Source organism: Esox lucius, chromosome 6, assembly GCF_011004845.1.
Source record: "Esox lucius isolate fEsoLuc1 chromosome 6, fEsoLuc1.pri, whole genome shotgun sequence".
Lineage (NCBI taxonomy): Eukaryota > Metazoa > Chordata > Actinopteri > Esociformes > Esocidae > Esox > Esox lucius.
Genome location: NC_047574.1, coordinates 22,987,770 through 23,008,557, shown reverse-complemented (window position 1 = coordinate 23,008,557; position 20,788 = coordinate 22,987,770). Strand labels below are relative to the sequence as shown.

At 39.6% G+C, this 20,788-nt stretch overlaps 3 protein-coding genes across 20 annotated transcripts in view; 2 read left to right on the top strand and 1 right to left on the bottom strand.

Moving 5' to 3' along the window:
- Positions 1-1,373: 1,373 nt before the first annotated feature.
- exo1 (exonuclease 1) lies at positions 1,374-12,919 on the bottom strand. Of its 2 annotated transcripts, none has more exons than XM_034292912.1 (14): positions 12,760-12,919; positions 11,561-11,729; positions 11,358-11,477; positions 11,119-11,242; positions 10,740-10,877; positions 10,012-10,224; positions 9,740-9,927; positions 8,699-8,801; positions 5,540-5,756; positions 4,838-5,033; positions 4,101-4,623; positions 3,914-4,006; positions 3,603-3,796; positions 1,374-1,661 (listed from the first exon to the last, which is right to left on the bottom strand). In XM_034292912.1, exons 2-14 carry the CDS (start codon positions 11,719-11,721, stop codon positions 1,529-1,531), a joined length of 2,403 nt encoding a protein of 800 aa, XP_034148803.1. In that variant the 5' UTR covers positions 11,722-11,729; positions 12,760-12,919; the 3' UTR covers positions 1,374-1,528. The 2 variants fall into 2 exon arrangements, with proteins under 2 accessions (XP_034148803.1, XP_010890568.2); XM_010892266.5 differs by having other exon boundaries at positions 3,603-3,799; positions 12,760-12,916.
- An 847-nt stretch (positions 12,920-13,766) lies between these two features.
- Positions 13,767-17,100, top strand: yipf4 (Yip1 domain family, member 4). The gene is given in 6 exon segments (NM_001311058.1): positions 13,767-13,995; positions 14,499-14,652; positions 14,778-14,949; positions 15,817-15,894; positions 16,009-16,122; positions 16,317-17,100. Coding segments are annotated over 6 exon segments (714 nt in total). The 5' UTR covers positions 13,767-13,937; the 3' UTR covers positions 16,455-17,100.
- Positions 17,101-19,998: 2,898 nt separating this feature from the next.
- birc6 (baculoviral IAP repeat containing 6) overlaps positions 19,999-20,788 on the top strand; it is a 118,434-nt gene continuing 117,644 nt past the window's right edge. For all 17 annotated transcript variants that reach the window (XM_020047350.2, XM_034292804.1, XM_034292803.1 and 14 more), the window contains exon 1: positions 19,999-20,430. In XM_020047350.2, the coding sequence (XP_019902909.2) occupies positions 20,220-20,430 (211 nt within the window). In that variant the 5' untranslated portion in view covers positions 19,999-20,219. The remainder of the gene's footprint in view (positions 20,431-20,788) is intronic.

Sequence of the window (20,788 nt, the reverse complement as noted above, 5' to 3'; positions counted from 1 at the left end):
TTAACAGGTGTTAATTTGTAGAATATCTTTGCTTCTTAATGCATTTGAGCCAATCAGTCCAGAACATTTCAAGAACTTTTTTCACGCAGTCACAAAAACCATTAAGCACTATGATGAAACTGGCTCTCATGAGGACTGACACAGGAAAAGAAGGCCCAGAGTTACCTTTTCTGGAGAGGTAGTTCATTAGATTTGTCAGCCTCTGAAATCAGCAATTAACTGCACCTCATATTGCAGCCCAAATAAACACTTCACAGAGTTGAAGTAACAAACTCAATAATCACCTGTTGAGACTGCATGAATCAGGCCTCCATGGTTGAATTGCTGCAAAGAAACCACTACTGAAGGACACCAACAAGAAGAGAATTGCTCAGGCCAAGAAACACAAGAAATAGACATTAGACTGGTGGAAATCTTTGCAGGTGACACACAGTGATTTAGGCACACTCAAGTAAGTCTACCATAGCATTCTGCAGCACATTTTGTTTGGGCTAAGTGAGACTAATTTGTTTTTCATCCGGACAATTACCTAAAATACACCTCCAGGATGTGTTAGGTCTGTGACCAATGAGAGTGATGGAATTCTGCATCAGATGACCAGGCCTCCACAATCACCCAACCTCAACCCCCATGAGATGGTCTGCTCAGCATATGTGGGAACCTCTTCAAGATTGCTGGAAAAGCAGTCCAGAAGACTACCTCATGAAGCTGGTTCATCGAACGCCAAAAGTGTGCAAAGCTGTCATCAAAGCAAAGGGTTTCAAATTTTAAGAATCAAAACATGTATCTCTCTATCTCAGGGTTCCCTAAACACCTCATTTTAGTTTTAACCCTACATTGGAATACTAAAGTCAATTAATTAACTAAAGACCAATTCAATCAGGTTTAGAGGAGCACAAGTACAGAACAAAATGTATGGTTTCACTCCATGAACCAGTCTGGACTAACCGTTCAGTACTTGGTTTAACTGTCCTACCCATACCATAGCCATCAAAATCCAAAATGAAACCTGTTTGTAAAGTAAATGTAAACAAACAGTATATACTCAAAACAAGGTTAAAACTATTATTTTGATATCACGGGTAGCAAGTTCACTTCATAAACTAACACATTGTGTATGAACGAGTGGCCAATCTGACAGCTTTCCGTCAGAACAGTATGCATTGATTTGATTTGTATAATCGACAGATTCTGGCTTTAAGGGGATTACATATACTTTCACTTGTCTTCTAAAGAGTTTCTTGCACTTGAATAAACATTCTATGGCCCTGAAGTATTGTGTATTAACAATTACCAATTGCATTAATCTTTGGGTTTATAGTCTACACTATGTAAGATTCACTCAAAATCCTATAAATGAACACAATATAATGTCTAATAAAGTTGTATTTATTCAAACTAGAATCCATTTACAGGATGCTTTTAAATTAATTCCACAGTAATGCACAGTGCATGAACATACACAGTATGTCGTAAATCTAAGACTTTCACAAGGTGCCATGCTTGTGAATGTTTAAAAAAATCAGTATCAGAGGCATAATGTTTCCTGAACGCTGGAGATTAAAAAAATATCATTTTCTTCAGATGTGAGGTCCTGAAAGTTGTCCTTCACAGGTGACATAGGCTCTCCCTTCTTACTGGGGTTTATCTTCGGATTTTCTCTGAAACAAAAGACAACAGACATACTTGATGTTGTTGCCATAAAATGTATGTCACAATATAGCCATGGTTATAATTCAATCGATAAAGCTGATCAATGCTGTACACCCTTGACAACTAAAAATGACAAAAGATTTGATTAGGGAAGTAATAAGGACAACTTTCATGAATGATTGATACGGTCATGGCTTGTGAGGTCGCAGGTATGTGGCATTGGGAGAGGTGCCTGTGGTACAATAGAAAGCAGTCCATTCCTGCAAACCCATTATTAATGATTCAAGCTATAAAGAAATAATTTATCTTCAGAATTTGCACAGCACCACCCAAATTATAATGGGCTAAATCATACTCATTTACATAAGCATTTAGTTACACACCAGACCTTAGAATACTGCCTCTGCTGGATTCCACCTGAGGGAATGCCTGCTGGTGTGCTAATATTTGAGACATTTGTGACAAGTGCTTTGAATTTACATTGTTTACAGACTGGGGTACAGAAATGCCTGACCATTACAAAATAATAGGGAACATTTTATTTCCAGATGCACAGTGCTCCCAAATTAAAATTCCATGTGTAAAATATTTACGCAACCAAAATGGGCCTACAATGGGGAGTTGATATACAACTTGGTGGCTTTCATTACCTATCACTTGATTCAGTATGTAGGCTTCATCTATAATTAAGCAAGGGGCTGATATGTATGGCCAATATATTATAGCTAAGGCAAACATTTTTAATGCAAACATCCAGGTCATGTGTGAAATGTTAAGACAATGTTATTTACTCCATGAAACTGTGCACTGGTCACAGAAACAACAAAACTAACTTTATAATGACAGAGAATGGAGATGTCTTTTTCATGACTAATATTTTCTTGACTTCTACAGAACAGACTTTGAAAGCTACAAAGACCCCTGGCATTTTATTAATGTCAGGTGTGTCTATAGATAAAAAAAATGCTTATAAATGACTCTAATTATCTTAAATGTTCTTGTTAACGGAATTTAGACAGGTTTGGAAAGACATACGAGAAAGTGTTACACATCATACACACCGGAAGGAGAACACTGATGATAAATACCAATCTTTCTTAGTGACAGTAATCATTTACAAAATTGGCTACTTGTATTTCAAAATGCCCCAATTAAAGATATATGGTCAAACTCATCCGTTTAAGCCTGTAAAAAAACATGAAATACCACATCGCAAGCTAAAAATCTAAGAAAACTTTCTGGGACTGCAGAAATACAGTAGGTGCTATACTGTAACATGCAGAATGCATGTCGCAATTTTAAAAACTTGACACTAAAGAGGACAGACCGGACAAGTTAATTATCTTTAGCTGTTGTTTAAATGAGAACTCAGCAACCACCATTAGGCCTCACGTAGCCCGTACGAATGCCATAATTCTCTTTCTGCAGAATGAACAAGTTAAGCGTTTCATGGATGTGACCTGGAATAGCATTAATTCTTCTTTTGTCTCTCTAAAATACATTTAAAGGAAATAAAATGGCAAAACGATAACTTTCTGCAAATAGGTCGTCTCGAACATGTCTCTGAAATCTAACATTGGTGAATCAGCTTCCCATTCGATTTTCTTAATCTATTAAAATAATGTCATAGTTTTACATTAGCCGATAATTTAACAAATTACTATATTATTGGTCTCATTATGTATGGCCTATTACAAACTGATGTCGTCAAATTGCATGAAATATCGTAGCAGGTTAAGAAACAGGAAACATTAATTACTTTTTGAAAACGTAACTCACACTTTATACTATATTTTCCACATTAACTAATCAACATTTCAGAAGAAGTTCCCTCAACCCACCACTTGGCATATTTATTCTGATAAATCCCACACTTAAAACTGATCTCACGAGTGGTTTATGCACCGACATCATAAATGAATCCCTTGGTTAGGATTATCGGAACTTACTTCTTATAACAAAAGTTTTTCCATAGGCCACTGATAGTGGCCTGGAGGCCAGGGTTGTTCTCGTTGTTTGTGCTAAGTTTCTTTCCAGGCCCTGAAGGCTTTTTACGGAGCCCGCTGGCCCTGGCTGGCGCGGAGGGTTGGATCTTTTTCCCTTTCCCTTGGTCACCAGGTCTCATCCGCGGCAGACCTGCCACCTGCTGAAAAAGGGAGAACCAAGTACTCACTGAGGGTATACAAGCTGACCTTACGATACATTCTTACACTTCTGTCACACCAAGACCACTGAAAGTAGGCCTAACATGGTCAGCTACCTTAAGTCTTATTGGGCTGGGTTTCTTGTCATGCGTCACTGGAGAGCATCTTGGACTTTCACCTGAGTCTGAATCCTTGCTTGAGTTCATTTCCTTAGAAAACAGAAAAAGCAAAGTCAAAACACCAGAACACAATACATAAGCTGGCAGTGATGCACATTCTAGTGTTATGAAGCCTCTGCCTTACTAAGGAGCCAAGGAAACAGCGGTGTTCCGGTATGAAGGCATTCTCCAGCTGAGTGGGTGTAGACGCATTCTCTGCACTGCAGGAAGAGTGGTTAGGCTGAGAGAAGTATGCACTGTCCTGAGAAGGGGGAGAGTCTGGTGGTATATCCTTGTCTTCTTGGCCCAGGATGGGCTCTGGGGCGCTGGGAGTCTTCCTAGACCTCTGGCCTTCCTGGCTCCAAGAGAAGCTTTCCTTCTTGTGCTGGAACTGCCGCAAGGACGAGAGGCCGGATGTGGGAGCTGGGGTCCTGGATTTCTCCAGGGAGCTGGCTGACCAGCGGAACACCCCCAGACCTTGGCTGGAAGGCACAGTGGATGGTGAAAGGGAGGGGGTTTGGCTAAGAGCGTCCACCTTCTCTTCTGTCTCTGCAGGCTCGCCGAAACAAGATCTTTCAACGGGGTCCTCGGTCACCTCCTGGGACTCCTCTATGGGCTCGGGGTTCAGGCGGGCCTCCTCACTGGAGATGCTGCCACTACAGAAGAACCTACAGGGGTCCACATGCCTTGACTGTTAAGTCCACAGATACAATTATAAAAACTGTAGGAAGAAATTAAATGTAAAAATAGGGACCAATCAATGGGATCAGAAAAACAACAATTTCAGGTTCAATTGTGAAAAAGGAAAAAAAGGCCACTATTACTTATCCAATCAAACTATGGCAGTTTCAAATAACACAAGACTGTAGTATAACAGCTTACCTGCTTCGTGTGCCCTGCCCATCTTCATCCTCTTCCTGGTTCCTCCTCTGAAGCAAGGTGGCAAAACGGTTGCGTGGTCGGTGATGGGTAGCTGGGGAGCTGGGCTGGCTTCCTCTGTGTCCAGGCTCCTCCTCTCCTCTGGACCTCTTCTGGTTGGAGTACTGCAGCAGGATGTCCTGGTCAGAAACAACAGAGTCTTCGGGAGACAAAGAAATCAAAAATTTATTTATCAACAACACAAATAAATAATTGATGAGGTATTTGTTAATCACGGTGGAAACAAATTAAATCGTTATGACAGAAAAGGCCGGGATCATTCTTATTCTATATGAATGCAACACTGGATGGAGCTTCAAAATCTAAAACATTTGGGTCCGGTTTTGCAGACAAAGATTAAGCCTAGTATAGGACTAAATAAAACAAGATCATTAAACGTTTTCTATTGATCTTGATTTTATTAATCGAAGGCTTAACCTGCTAAACCGGCCCGTAAGGTTGAACTACAGACGGCCCAATGAAAACGCACAAGATGAACTGGGCTGTTATGACAATTAAACTGGTTGGCCCTGAACTACACCAAATCCTCCCACATCTCAGTCAGAGCTGGTTTTCAACAAATAATCTTCCTCTCCATCGTGACTGAAAGACCAACACACAAACATGAGACAGAGCAGCAGCAAAGACATGTCTTAGTAATCTCACCTTCTCTGGGTCTTTTAACCTGGGTGTCCCTGTGGGGAAGCCCCTGAAGACTGACAACCCTCTCCTTCCCCCTGGTGGGAGGAGGCCTCTCTGGAGAGCCCACAGGCTGGGCAGCTGAGAGGTTGCCTGGAATATAACCTCTGCTCCAGATACTGAGGTGTTTGGAGGCACGCGATTCACAGCTGTCATTCCAGCCACGACTGCGGGGTTTAACTGGCTAAGAGAAACGAAGGGGTTACGTACAATGTAAATGTTATTTGAAATAACCTGTGCCTCATGAACATTCTCTACGGTTGACATGCCATACCTTCAGAACATACAGATCTGGGGCCAGGACAGGTTAAGCACTTGTGACAAACACACTTAAGGAAGAAATTAATACGACTGTACCAACTGATCAAAAATGGCTACGGCCATTTGACTGTAAAATGGGTGACATTGGGGGGAAGGGGTTGTCAGTTGCATTGTGATTTACAATTACTAAGTAACTTACAATGTACCAGTATTTATCTGTAACAGAATAGACAACACCATGACAGAACATGTATAAAGGTATAATGCAGTGCCAAGAACAACCCATATATCCTTCAGAAATCAGTGGCACGCACAATACTTGTAAATCAGGTTGCTGTGGCTGACACAGGAGCTAGGAGCTTTTCCTCGCAAGTCAATGAGTTAACTGTATACCCCCAACTGGCCGCCAATACATTAAAACTTCCTTTGTGGTAGTTTCTGGTGTAAGTTGAATGGATTAATTATACATGTTAAATAAACTACTTGTGCTTTATAGTCAGAATCACTCATTTGCTAAATATACACTCACCTAAAGGATTATTAGGAACACCATACTAATACTGTGATTGACCCCCTTTCTCCTTCAGAACTGCCTTCATTCTACGTGGCATTGATTCAACAAGGTGCTGAAAGCATTCTTTAGAAATGTTGGCCCATATTTATAGGATAGCATCTTGCAGTTGATGGAGATTTGTGGGATGCACATCCAGGGCACGAAGCATCACAAAGATGCTCTATTGGGTTGAGATCTGGTGACTGTGGGGGCCATTTCAGTACAGTGAACTCATTGTCATGTTCAATAAACCAATTTGAAATGATTCGAGCTTTGTGACATGGTGCATTATCCTGCTGGAAGTAGCCATCAGAGGATGGGTACATGGTGGTCATAAAGGGATGGACATGGTCAGAAACAATGATCAGGTAGGCCGTGGCATTTAAACGATGCCCAATTGGCACTAAGGGGCCTAAAGTGTGCCAAGAAAACATCCCCCACACCATTACACCACCACCACCAGCCTGCACAGTGGTAACAAGGCATGATGGATCCATGTTCTCATTCTGTTTACGCCAAATTCTGACTCTACCATCTGAATGTCTCAACAGAAATCAAGAGTCATCAGACAAGGCAACACTCTTCCAGTCTTCAACTGTCCAATTTTGGTGAGCTCGTGCAAATTGTATCCCCTTTTTTTTCATATTTGTAGTGGAGATGAGTGGTATGTGGTTGGGTCTTCTGCTGTTGTAGCCTATCCGCCTCAAGATTGTGCGTTTTGTGGCTTCACAAATGCTTTGCTGCATACCTCGGATGTAACAAGTGGTTATTTCTTCTATCAGCTTGAATCAGTTGGCCCATTCTCCTCTGACCTCTAGCATCAACAAGGCATTTTCGCCCACATGACTGTCGCATACTGGATGTTTTTCCCTTTTCACACCATTCTTTGTAAACCCTAGAAATGGTTGTGCGTGAAAATCCCAGTAACTGAGCAGATTGTGAAATACTCAGACCGGCCCGTCTGGCACCAACAGCAATGCCACGCTCAAAATTGCTTAAATCACCTCTTTCCCATTCTGACATTCAGTTTGGAGTTCAGGAGATTGTCTTGACCAGGACCACGCCCCTAAATGCATTGAAGCAACTGCCATGTGATTGGTTGATTAGATAATTGCATTAAGGAGAAATTGAACAGGTGTTCCTAATAATCCTTTAGGTGAGTGTATATATATACACACATACCAAATTTTATTTGGTCTTTTAAAGGTTTTGCTTGCGATAGACAACAGCAATCAAATACAAAAAATTTAAACAAAGTAGCACATAACATTATATACAAATGGGTATGTGACAACACAGTAGTAATAACGGTTATGGCCATTTAGTCACTAAGGGACTGGATGTGACATAATAGGATATGTTATGACTCAATACTGCTACCTGCAGGGTGATAACGCGACTGCAAACAGCATACAATTCACTCCACTACACATTCTTTCTACATAGAGATTCTATGGGAAAGTCCCTTCATCAGGGCTGCATTCACTTTACAGACAAAAAATTATTTCAATCGGTCCATCTTCATGTCTGTTTTATATAGAAGCACACATTCTGTGCGCATGTCATTATTTGTTCATTGGGGTATCAATTAAGAATCAGTTTTATGTCAATGGGAAGAGGTCATTTTATTTACTTACCTAACTATTCAGAAGAATTTCTTTTAAAAAAGTTATTTCAAACGTATTATAAGTAACACTAACACAAGTAACTTAACACTAACATAGATACAGTATAAAGATGCTTATCTGCACCATAAATATAGGGTTTGTCACCAAAGTCATGTAAGAAACCATTACATTTAGAAATGGGATTCTTGCTGAATAATGGAGGAATGGAAAATGTTCATCCCAGCTAACTATTCACCAATCACATTTGAGTCATCACATTTCTGAAAGTAACAATATTACAAGTTAAATAACTATACATTTATTACTTGTAATTCATGCTGATATCCTTTAGATTATTTTTGCAGGTCCCAACTAATTTACAACTTGGAGGGCATTCCTTACAATTACACATTATGCATATGCATTATGCATGGTCCCTAGACAACAGATATACATTGTCACACTTTACTGATGAGTAACAACATAATCTTTACCAAATTCCGATTACATCAAAACAATTCTGACTAAATTCAATAAATTCTAAAACTGCTACATCATTCAAAAACACATGACCTATTTTTGCGTGGACAGATTTTGGGGTGAGCAAAACGTAGTACACAAAAGCAACTTCAACCTACCAGTAGAGCTTACTGTGATAATGAGCAAGTTAGTGTTAGTGTTGATAATTCTCATTAGTGCCTTCACCTTAGGATTTGCAGCATCTGGGTTGAAGTCATCAATCCTCTCCATGGTGTTAATATCCAAGTTTCCCAGGGCCATCTGAAACCCTTTACAATCTCCCACATTACTGGAATCACTTTATTAAGGATAACACATTTCACTTCTAGTTAATGGGAACAACCAGTGAGATCTCTACATGCTGCAGTAGTACATGTGTACCTGAGGTAGCAGCTTGGCCTGTCTACAACCACCCATGGCCATACGGTATACAACAATTCTTAACTAGCATTTGTGCATCACAGACAGTCTATGGTATCTGCAAGCATGCTATCATAGGCTTCCAGTTATTGTGCTTAAATGTTTACATTTTCTTTGTTATCTTTGAATAATCTGTCTTTGCATGCTTAGCTCACAGCCTGACAACAGACACATTGGAATAGGCAGACAGAAAAACAAGTGTCAAGATCAACAAAATAACAAATCTAGCTGAAATTCTAAATTATGTTTGGGCCTGGAGAATTAAGAGGGGTGAGCGCACGCTCCAATCCAATCAAGTTAACCGATAATTCCCCAGTTAATTGGTTACAGACAGCAGAAACTGCCAATAGTGTTTTAGAGGAAACAGTGGTTCATTCTATCTGAATGACAGATTTGCCCAATTTTTTCCCCAATCACAGATTTCTATAATCCAGTAATTTGTAGAAAGTGTCTACTCCTGTCATTTAAGCCGCCTGCCACCAACTGACCTTCCATCCACACTATTTCACGACTCCAAACCCACCCACAATCACTACAAATGCAGGTTGAGTCAAGCCACCATCAACAATACCACTCCTCAAGCATAAAACAGGAGAACATCTTGACACCTGTCTTCTCCTCAAAACGCTGAGGTCCTGATAACATCAGTACTTTAAGGGAAAACATACATGTACATTTTGGCAGAAACTCATATTCACTGCAATGCACTGAGCCTAGCAATCATATTATGAACGCTCAAAGTCGCACTGAATAAGGGCGTCTGCTAAGGGACACTTAAATGAAACCCGCCACTATGTGAAAGGATACCGGCCAGCATAGCTGAGGGTAGCAGGGTCGAGGTGCTCTGGATAGGGGTTGAGAGGCACCACTTTTCTCCTAATGGGGTCAAACACCAGCTGGTAAAGGAAGGTATGATTGGCCTTAACAAAACCCTCAATGTACTCGTCTGGCACAACCACATTCATCTTCAGGTACTGGCCAATCTTCCTGATCACCTGAAAGTGCATAGACACATTGTTTAATCATAGTTCAATATCCACCACTACACAAGTTCAACTACCAATGAAGTTCAGTTTTACCCAAAGGATGTCGGGGTTGTTTGCCATCTTAAGTAGTTTACAGGCTTTGCCCAGACCAATTCCATGGATGGAGGCCAGATAGTCACAACCAGAGAGAATACACATGTGCCTGAACTTTTCCTCTGTGAAGACGTCACCCAGGGAGCGGCACCGGCCCAGGTTGTTCTGGTCGATCTCCAGACCATTTCCCTGTTTATCCATCTTTAGGATAACCTGAGAGAAATCAGAAGCAGAACACAATAAGAGTGTGGCCTCCCAGGAATACAGTGAGATTTTCGGTGACATCTGCAGGCTAAATTAGAATTCTAGTTTATGCTGTGCCAATTATAACAGATTGTTCAATATGTTGTGCGATAGGGAAAATGATTGTGCCGTGTGGTTTGATGGAACCAAACAGTGCTGTAAATTTGCCAGTGATTAGTTGAAATGGCGAACACTCTTTTGGCACTGTGACGATGGAGAAGTTGAGTCCGGTACCAGTGCTCAAGAGCAATCTTGTGACACCATACGAAATAATTTGCACGGTTAATTCCTTATTTTATGCAACAACAGTGCAGTGATTTAGCAAATTTGCAAGCCTTGCATAATACAACAACTTTGCTTAGAATACTGCTATTGCAATACCATAACCTATGTGCCACTAAAGCTGAATGACCAATCGTGAGAAATGCATTGCAGAAATTCCAGAGTCCATAATAAGCACCATCTTTAAGGGACTAATACTGTACTTTTTTGCAACCAAACGCCAGTAAGTCGGAGTCCTCAGTAATGACAGCCTGCGCGATGCCGGCCTTGTTAAGGAAGGCCAGCTGTGCATCAGCCTCATATGGAGCCACCACACAGTCCACACCTCTGGTCCTTGCAGCCTACAGGAAAGGGAGTAACACAATGTTTCAGCCGAATACATATTTTTGAGCTGATGACATGCAACCGTGAACACAATTAGTGTTTCAGTTTGATTTAACCAGACCAAATCACAGTTCAAAACCAGCATAACGCCAAGCTTGATTCAGGATATTCATACAGCACAGATGCTAACGAAACACACTCATCATTAGTTCAGGCAATCTATGGGGATAGATTGTTAATGGGATTAGGAGACCGTGCCTTGATCACGTCATGAGCCATGGAAGGGGTGACGTTTACACAACGAGTGAAGCAGTCTCTGGCCTCAGATATCTTTCCCTCTCGTAGAAGCTGCTTGCCTTTCTGCAGATTTGCCTGACGACGCCTTGAAGAAAAAAATGTTGGTTAAAGGTTAACTGAGGTTCTACTACAAGAACAGTACATACATACACATTTCATTTTATTTGAAGGCAAATACACATTACAGTAAATACACTTACTCTCTGCGAGCTTTCTCCACCTCCTGTTTTGAAGGCAGATTACAGCCATCAAACACCAATATGGGCTTCACACCAAAAGACAACAGCATGTCCACAAATTTCATGCAGTATGTCACATACCTAGGTGAAGGAAAATGTATAGGGTTAGGCAGTTAGAATAAAACAGGTACAGCACAGACATGTGTATAAGATACTAAACTTACTGGTCAGTGGGCTCCCCTTTGGCAAGCTTCTCTGCACAAGAAAAAGCCCCCTTATGAAGCCAGCAATATGTGTCTACAGCCACTGTCTGTCCCTTGAACTTCCTCACACTGATGGGCTCGGAGGCATCTTTGAGGAACTGCAACAGCCCAGGGATCCCCATTTTTTTTCCTACAGATGCAAACTTTAAAAGTCAGTATAACTGTTTCTCTATGTGCAATGATAGAAGCAAAAGTTTTTTCTACAATACAAAACCTTTTTTTAACAACATATTATAATGACATTTTGAAAATAATAGCCAGCTTGGTCATGGCAGAAAAGTTTCAACCTCCGGTTAAGCAGTAATACCCCTTCAGATGTTCTTAATTAAAATGCCTGTTATGTCACTGCCTGGAGAGTAAGCTGTGTCATGGGAGACCAATCAAAGAAATCCAGGGAGGGTGTTCCTTCCTGCGGGTAAGGATTCAGCTATAGACCGCCTGGTTAAGCAAGCATTGCCATTCTAATAGAAATAGAATGGCATTGAATGTCGCACCAAAAGACATCTCAACATCAACTGTCCTGAGTTTGCTGGATGTTGCTGCAATGAAGCAGGGCCTTATAAACGAAATGGATATTACCAAATCGAAATAAACAGTGGAAGAAAATAAATAACATACTTTTTTTCCAACATGCTAGCCTTAAGTTGAGAAAGTATCAATAGCTGCCAGAAGTGTTGTGGAATCCAAAGGAACTATAAACTTTGTTAATAAACTAGCAGTATTTACATGATTAATAAATACAGAAACACCTAGATTGTAGAATGTTTTGAAAGACTATTTGGTCAAACTCCATAGACTTCTTTACAGCGTCTCAAATACTGTACAGTACATTCAGTTGAATAAAAACTGTAACGGTAGCTAACAAGTTAAATACAAAGCTAAATTGGCTAACGTCTAAAAGTGATATGACTAGTTAGGCTAACTACCTAATTAGCTGGAACATTCAAAGATGTTCACAAACTAACGTTACTCAACTGTAAACTAGTTATTCGAAGACGTTGCATTAAGTGGGTTAGTTAGTTACCATAGCAGTTACTGACAGTGACACCGCAGTAGTCGATCTAGCTAAGTTCAATACACCTTTTTAAAACATTTTAATAAAGACATAGCTGCCAGAATATAACAGATGCTATTAGCAAAAAATAAGGTAAAATACATACCCGTGAACTGAAAAATAATAACTGCTGCACAAAATGATAAGGATAAAAAATAATTAAAGTTAGGAACACCATGCAAACGACCAGCAAAACATCAGTATGTAGTTCGATTTTAGCGGCAAAAGGGAATTCACTTCGACCTGATGCTATTGGTCGATGAAAGAAGGCGGGGGCTAGTGAGGGAATTCTATTGTCAGACCCAGGCACCCGGGAATGTTATTTTATTTTAAAGACATTTTCATTATAGTGGTTAGACAAAGATAATGTTAAAATATTGAGGAGAGAGTTAATTTTCTAAAAGAGCAGTGGGTCGGATTTAAACCCATGCTGCAGGGGTAGGTGTACCAGGGGGTTAGAATGCTGAAACACCCTGTGCCGAAAACCGTGCGTTCAGAATTATTCTCCCATCACTGAGATAGTGGTGGGACTGCAAGTTCTGGCACACTTGAAAAGCACTTGGGTAGTTCACATTTACCAATAGTGTGTGCCACAGAAAGTATTTCACTCTGGTGATAAAAATAAGGGGGGTTCGGTAAATCCCTTTGTTTTGCCTGCCGAGATTATATTCCCCTTCCTATGTTGGAACTGCAAGGTGTGGCACGCTTTAGAAACATTTGGGTAACTTATTCTGATCGGTGGTGCGTGTCTGAAGGTATTTCAATATAGTGGCTAAACAAGGAAACAGATGCAAAGTGAGACAGAATTTAGGCAAGGACATTCCTTGCCTGACGAAATAATTATTACCCTCGCCCCATATTTGGACTCCAAGGTCACTCCTGAATAACTCACGTTGACCAGTATGTGCCACATACGTAGGTGGTTAACTCACCACTGCCTCAATCATACACTTTACAATAAGATTCATACTGAAAATAAACATTATATTTCCAACGACCATTTTGGAGAGATGTTTGGATTGTACACTTGATGGCGAGCTTTCTGCTGTTTTCTTAGGATTTGACGTGTCGTCTTTCCCAGCCTCCCTTGCACGTGAACTTCCGGCTTCAGTTGCTGTGTATCGGAACCAACGATACCTTTAACAACAAGATGGAATAATTGCGAATATTTTGTGAAATAATTTCAATGACGACGTTTTATTCACTCTTGACAAGCTATTCAATGAAACCGTTTGTTTAAATGCAAGTTCTTAGGACTAGAAGGTAGTTGGCAGAACATCAACAATGCATCTCTCTCCTACGAACGGAGATTTTACCTTCGTCTCATCAACAGAAGCCGAGGGTAAATGTTAGCAGGCCGAGAATATTCATCACTTTTTCATGATGTTTTTGTTACTGTCTACCGCATTTGTCAACACTTTATATTGAAAGTTTGACGTTTTATTGAAATGTAGCATTAGTCCAGTATATTTTCTTGTGTCGAGTTACCTAGGTTCAGTCTGAGACAGTTTCAGAAAGGTTTGACAGCTTTCTGCTGCTGCTAAAGCCTCAACCATACTGTACAGAACAGTACGTCTACGATATGCTAACGTTAGCAATCAGTCTGATATCAACTATATTACTTTAAATCCAACTATCTTAAGTATTTTAATACTATACTAAAACATAATTTTACAGTCTTGAATCAGTTTTGACGAGACAGTTGTATTGCCCAACGAGAAAATAATATTTTAATTTAATTTGGACAGCAAGTCAACGACTGGAGGATAACCACATAGCTAATTATAATGTCCTTTATTTCAATGCATGTTATAATATTATTAATTTACATCAATTTCCATACAGATCTAAGCGGGACTATTGATGCCCCAGATGTTAAATTGAATATCGGAGGCTACAATGCAAAAGACCCATATGCTACCACGTTCTTAAGGAAACGAGGTTATGGCTGGCTACTGGAAGTAGAAGAGGATGACCCTGAAGACAACAAACCTCTTTTGTGCGTACCTTCAATCGATTCTTTTTGCATTACACTTTTAATTACATTTGATTTGGCCATCACTGCAAATTGAATGTGCTAATATCTAATATTGTTTTTGCTTGCTCATATGCTTGTATTATTAGGGAGGAGCTGGACATCGATCTGAAAGACATCTACTACAAGATCCGCTGTGTGCTGATGCCAATGCCCTCATTGGGCTTCAACCGACAAGTTGTAAGGGACAACCCTGATTTCTGGGGTCCTCTGGCTGTAGTGCTTCTGTTCTCCATGATCTCCATCTACGGACAATTCAGGGTGAGATGGTTGTCCAGAAAAACTGTTTATCATAAATTCTGAAGATATGTCACTAGCCTTTGCTTTATCAGTTAGAGCAGCACGTTGTCTGCAGTAGACAGTATCATTGATTGGTGGATGGTTGTGATGAAGTAGGCATTGCACCCTATAAATTAAGTGCAATTGTTTGATGACACCCCTACCCTACAAAACAAAATCAAACATGGATCTCAGTGTTTATAGCTAGAAGTTGCATTTTATGCATGCAGCAACATGCTGCCCAATTACTGGGCTGATTAGCTAGACAAACAGTTGTAAAAGACATAGAGGTGTACATTGTAAGTGGAACACAGCATAGCATGCCTGTTTGGCTTGGATTTGTCAGAGATGGTAGCATCACAAAATTGAATATAATCTTGCATATCAAACCTGCTGCTTTAACATGCACTTTGATGTATTATTATGAAATGTATTATTATACATTATTATAATTCTCTGTATACTAGTATAGTATTTCAGTGAATAAATATCTCACATGCATATCCTGGAACGTTACTGTTTAAATAACTGTAACGACAAGCTTTGTAGGGCTAGATGAGGCATATGTATAAGTAGGGATTTTTCTTTTAAATATCCTTATGTAATATGATTTAGTAATCAGAACTATAAACTATAAGGTGAACTTTAATTGTAAGGTTGAGATTTAAAATAACATTAGAAAGGGCTTTATGTGAAGAAAACCAACAAGACATTAAATGCAACCAGTGCTTGCCCATCTAACACTCTGGAAGGCTATACTGATATCTTAATGTTCGGATGGACACCAAATATTGTTGAGCATTGTTGTTTTCATTTTGAATGAATTGTTTCATAATTTTATTTCCAAAGGTCGTGTCTTGGATAATTACCATTTGGATATTCGGATCTTTAACAATCTTTCTGCTGGCTCGTGTTCTTGGCGGTGAGGTATGGTCAACATAAGTTAACGTTTAGCTTAAATAAAAAAAGAACATTCCTGTCACAGCACAAATTACGTGGTATGCTGTGAAACATTGGTTTGTATTGTTCTGTATTGTACAGGTGTCTTATGGACAAGTCCTTGGAGTTATTGGATACTCTCTACTTCCACTTATCGTTATAGCACCTTTGCTTTTGGTCATTGGGGGTTTTGATGCTGTTTCTACACTCATAAAGGTGAGCAGACAAGCAAGATAATAAAACTGGATTTTCTCACAAAATAGTCTAATTTAAATTAGTGTTGTCCATTCTAATTCAACATACACTATGGTATTGTAAAATCTGTTATATAATGAATATAATTTTTTTAAATGTCACCAGTTGACTTTTTTAAATCAGATGTCGGTGAATTTGTCTTCTATCTTTTCCAGCTTTTTGGAGTTTTCTGGGCTGCTTACAGTGCTGCTTCTCTGCTTGTTGGGGATGAATTCAAAACCAAGAAGCCTCTTCTCATATACCCTATTTTCCTTTTGTACATCTACTTTCTGTCACTATATACCGGTGTCTGATTGGACAAATGGCTACTATTGAACTTTGATTGGACACTGACACAAAGTTCCCTGAAAGACACAAGGATTCATTCCACAATGAAAAGGAGCATTAATTATGTTTTAAAGGTGATCGTCTCCCTCTTCTTTAACCTTGTTTATTGTCCTAGACTGTTGAAATACAAGGGTGTATCCTGAAACAGCATATTTAAATGTACGCCTTCCTCTGTGATCAATAAAAAGCAGAAGTTGGTATATTCTAAGGCTAATTTCTGTTCAGACTTGTAATTAGATGCCAGGTTTGCATTCAAATTATATAATAGACTTATTATTTTAATCAAGGTGTGAAATCTGATTTCAGGAATAGTGGGTTGGTCACAAACATGCCAGTCATAGATTGTTTTGCTTTTACTCCATAGAGGAAGGTGGTGTCAAATGCAGTGCAAATATGTCAAATTCTAACTAAGGGGTTAAGACATTATCTCCTAGCTGAAGTTTCCCAATTTTTTGTAAGCGAGTGTGTTAAGCATACTGTTTATTATTCACAGTATACAGTGATTAGTTGTCATTTTATGATCTTTTTACAAACCTTTATTTCTTAACTTATGGACTTCAGCTGGGGTAGGCAAGTAGATGGGCAGTTTGTGTGAAATAAAACATTCTACTAAACGTTGGTGCCTTTCATCAGTTGTTTGATACTGTTTTATCTTTTATTGAACTGATATTGTGTATTTTTAGACAACTTGCACGATTGTGTTGTATGCATTCCTACTGAACATAGCTTAATGTATTGTAAAAGGCATAAATGTTCCTAATCGTTCCTAAACTGTAGAAGATCTCAAGATTTGTCTCTGTATAACTTGCACTAGATATTTCAAACAATGTTCCCTCTAGAGTGCTTCATCATTAATCTGCATGCCTAACTAAATTTCACACCCACTTTTTATCTAAAACAATTTATGACCTATCATAGCAATTACATACTAATGGTGGAGGGGTAAATGTAGCAATTTATATTCAATTTACAGTACATATATGAATTAATAGCTGTCAAGTTTTACTGATATGTTAGTGTATATATTTAGATTTTAGAACAATATAACACTTTTTTTTTTTTTTTTATATGGTTTGACCACAATCTTAACACAAGCGTTTCTTTGCATGCTGCTTATGAAATTGTGTATCTGGTACATGCCACTAGCTTTTAGGGTTGAAGGATGTATGAAAATATAAATAGGCTATACTGAAATGCAGACCAAGGCAATTATTGTGTTACGGTTAAGTACTTTATGGGCTTTACAAATGAAAAAAGGTGCCTTGGTGCAATGGGCTTGTTGGCTGCAAGGTATGAAGGTGTGATGATTTTTGAGTCAGTGGTGTGCATTTAAGGGTTTTGATTTATTGTATGGAGTTCCAAATCCCTTTATCAATGTAAATTTACTGCCAGTGGTTATAATCCTAAAAAGTTATGGAACACTTGAAATTCTGCGAAGAATAAAAATTGCACTCAATTAGGCAAGCATAGTGTTGACTAGTATACCTAACTTTAACTTTTTGAGAACTTCAAAAGTTACTTTGTCTGACCAAGCATCTGTATATGCATTGCATACCTCTAGCTGCACTGATACTTCTACCCTCTAAAGAGTTCCCTCTCACAGCACCCACCGTTTAACCTTCTAGCAATACTGGAAAATGAGGTGCGGAATGAGTTGGACCCATACATATCAACTGGGCTGTATAATATGGGCTTGTTCTTTTTTTGATTGTGCCTCTATTGTCTATCCAAGGATGTAGAATTGTGTTTCATATTGTGGGGTTCTGATTGAATGGTTCCCTGGATAGTGGGGGGGGGGGGGTTCCCGCCTTAAATCTACACCCATGCCACTAGCTCTCATTACAAACAAATGTAATCAAACAATCCTGCAAAGCTGCTTCCGTCATTACTCCTTCTAAAGGGGGCAACAAGCATGACCTTAATTTTAGACAGATTGGGCAGAATTCAGATGGATGACACTATCCTGTATACAACTGGTCCCTCACTGAATGCTGTCCATGCTAGAGCACAGCTTTATTTACTTTTTGCATGCTCTTTGGAATTTCAGTCTGGGTATGTGTAAAAGCACTTTGTGACAACTGCTGATATAAAAAGTGCTTTATAAAATAAATGTTATTAACATCCAACATGCCTTCTTTGACTTTCACCTACTACTCAATACCAAAAACCAAAATGTTTGCCCTTTGATTAGAGCCTACCTCAACCTGCACACACCTACAAACATCCTTGTTTGAGAATGTTGACTACAAATGTCTTGGTATTTGGCTAGGCTGCTCATTCTCAATACCCACATTGCCCACCCTCAATATGAATTTATATCCAAAATCGATCCCCTACTGCCAAGTCCTTGGCTATAGCAGTGTATTCCTAAATCCTATTTTTTTTCCTGAGTTTTCAATTGTCTTCAAGCTACTTTAATCCAAGTCATGACTTGATCAAAGGTAAATCCCAAATCAATCCATTCTTCCTCTACTGCACCCTCAGCACCCTACATAGTTGTACTGAACTATGTCATGTCAGTGTCTGATTTCGAAACTTGATATATAAAATGAAATACATCTGAAATGAAAGATAAATTGTGAATGAAGTTTATTCATTAATTCGAAAACAATTAGAAAGATTTGTACATTAGAAATTCATGCTTGTTTATTTAATTAAAAGTAGACCATGAATTGCAATTACTTCAATTCACAAGTGCGTCCTGAAGTTAATGTTTGTGTTAAATCTCTAGCTACTCCATGGTCACCTTCAGAGTTTTGTCAGCATCATGACACTATGAAGAGCACTCCAAGACTGTAGGCATCAGGGTTGGATTAGGATTTGTGGCATGTTCCTAAGGTAATAAGGAGGTTTGGAGGTCTGGGATTTCCAAAATGTTTTTATTTGATGATCATGGTTATGCCGCACACATGATTATTTACAAACAATTAGTAACTCTGACATTTCTGAGTTTCTTATTTCTGACTAGCAGCTGAATGGAGCAGAGGGCATTGCCAACTGGGTCAGAATCTTTGAGAGTGGATGAGTAGGATGTTGGGCAGGGCCGCCTTTCCTCTTCACACTTTACTGAGTGTGCACCTGTATGCTAAATCATGTCTGTTGACTGAAAAATTTGCTCTCCTCCAAGCGCATATGTATAGCTGATTACTTCCCACTTGGATGAACTTGGATCTCTCTGGAGTGTGTAAAATGAAATATTTCTCTGGACCTTCTGAAAATGTTTAGTTAATCTATAGTTTAATAATTCTCAGTTGAACATGGGTCGATTCTGGTATTTAAAATGTCCAAGTTGGAATTTTCAGAGTGGTTGTGGTCCATAATATTTTCTAGTTGGTTTGTGTTCATTGTTTTCTACATGACTTTCCAAGTAGGACATATCAGAATTTCCGAGTTCCGAGTACCCTTGAACTATTTTCCAAGCAATGTTTCCAAGTCGGAAATTTCGAGTTTCCGAGTTGTCTGGTATCGCGTGATGGCCAAGCATCACTACGCCAGTTCCGTACTTCCGTTTACCTGACGTCCATCAGACAGAGAGCGGAGCTCATAGGTTTCTCAGTACTGATGGTGAATAGCTACTGCTGCGGTAACGGGCGGAGGAGCAGAAGCCGCAGAAGGAGAGTCAGCAGTAGTAGAGGAGCGTTTGTTTGGGATTCAGCTTTTACAATAATTAATCTTACTCGTATCAACGGAGCTCCCTAAAAACATAGAAGGGAAGGGAAAAATAAAGAAAGATGGCGGCCGCGGCCTCGCCGGGCTCCTGCTCGTCCACCTCCTCAGACTGGATTGTACTGAGAGACGGTTGCCTGCGTTGCGACGAGGAGGGCCTGCGAAGCCTTTCTTACCACCCGGCCCTTAACGCTATCTTGGCCGTTACTAGTCGGGGCAGCATCAAAGTAATCGACGGCACTTCTGGGGCCATTCTCCAGGCCTCGGCCTTGCATGGTAAGTCAGGACCCCCGGGACAAGTTAACATTTTAGTAAATCGGTAGGTGACGTTAATCGTTTTTCCCATAGATTCCTGTCACCGACACCGGATTGTCATAACAATCAGATGAAACAACATTGGTCATGGTACTTATTGGGCCTGCTGCTGTGTAGTTGACTTCGGTTTAGCTAGCTAGCCATAGTTAGCTAAGTTAACTAACGTTTCAATATTTAACTTACGTGAGGTAGCATTGCTAGCTAGGTTAATAACGCGCCGTTGGAATGTGTATGTGTCATTTAGCTACAGTAGTGACTGGTTCACTAGCTACCTACAACAGTAAGCTGTTTTGTAATAATCAGAGAATCACTTGAATAC

What these genes read in the sequence shown, in the direction of transcription:
- exo1 (XM_010892266.5), bottom strand. Translation starts at nt 11,721, where the DNA reads ATGGGGATCCCTGGGCTGTTGCAGTTCCTCAAAGATGCCTCCGAGCCC. An exon ending in CCAGCCCAATAAGACTTAAG is followed by an intron (nt 3,800 to 3,913) that starts GTAGCTGACCAT and finishes TCCCTTTTTCAG; the next exon opens with CAGGTGGCAGGTCTGCCGCG. An exon ending in AAAAACTTTTGTTATAAGAA is followed by an intron (nt 1,662 to 3,602) that starts GTAAGTTCCGAT and finishes CTTTTGTTTCAG; the next exon opens with AGAAAATCCGAAGATAAACC.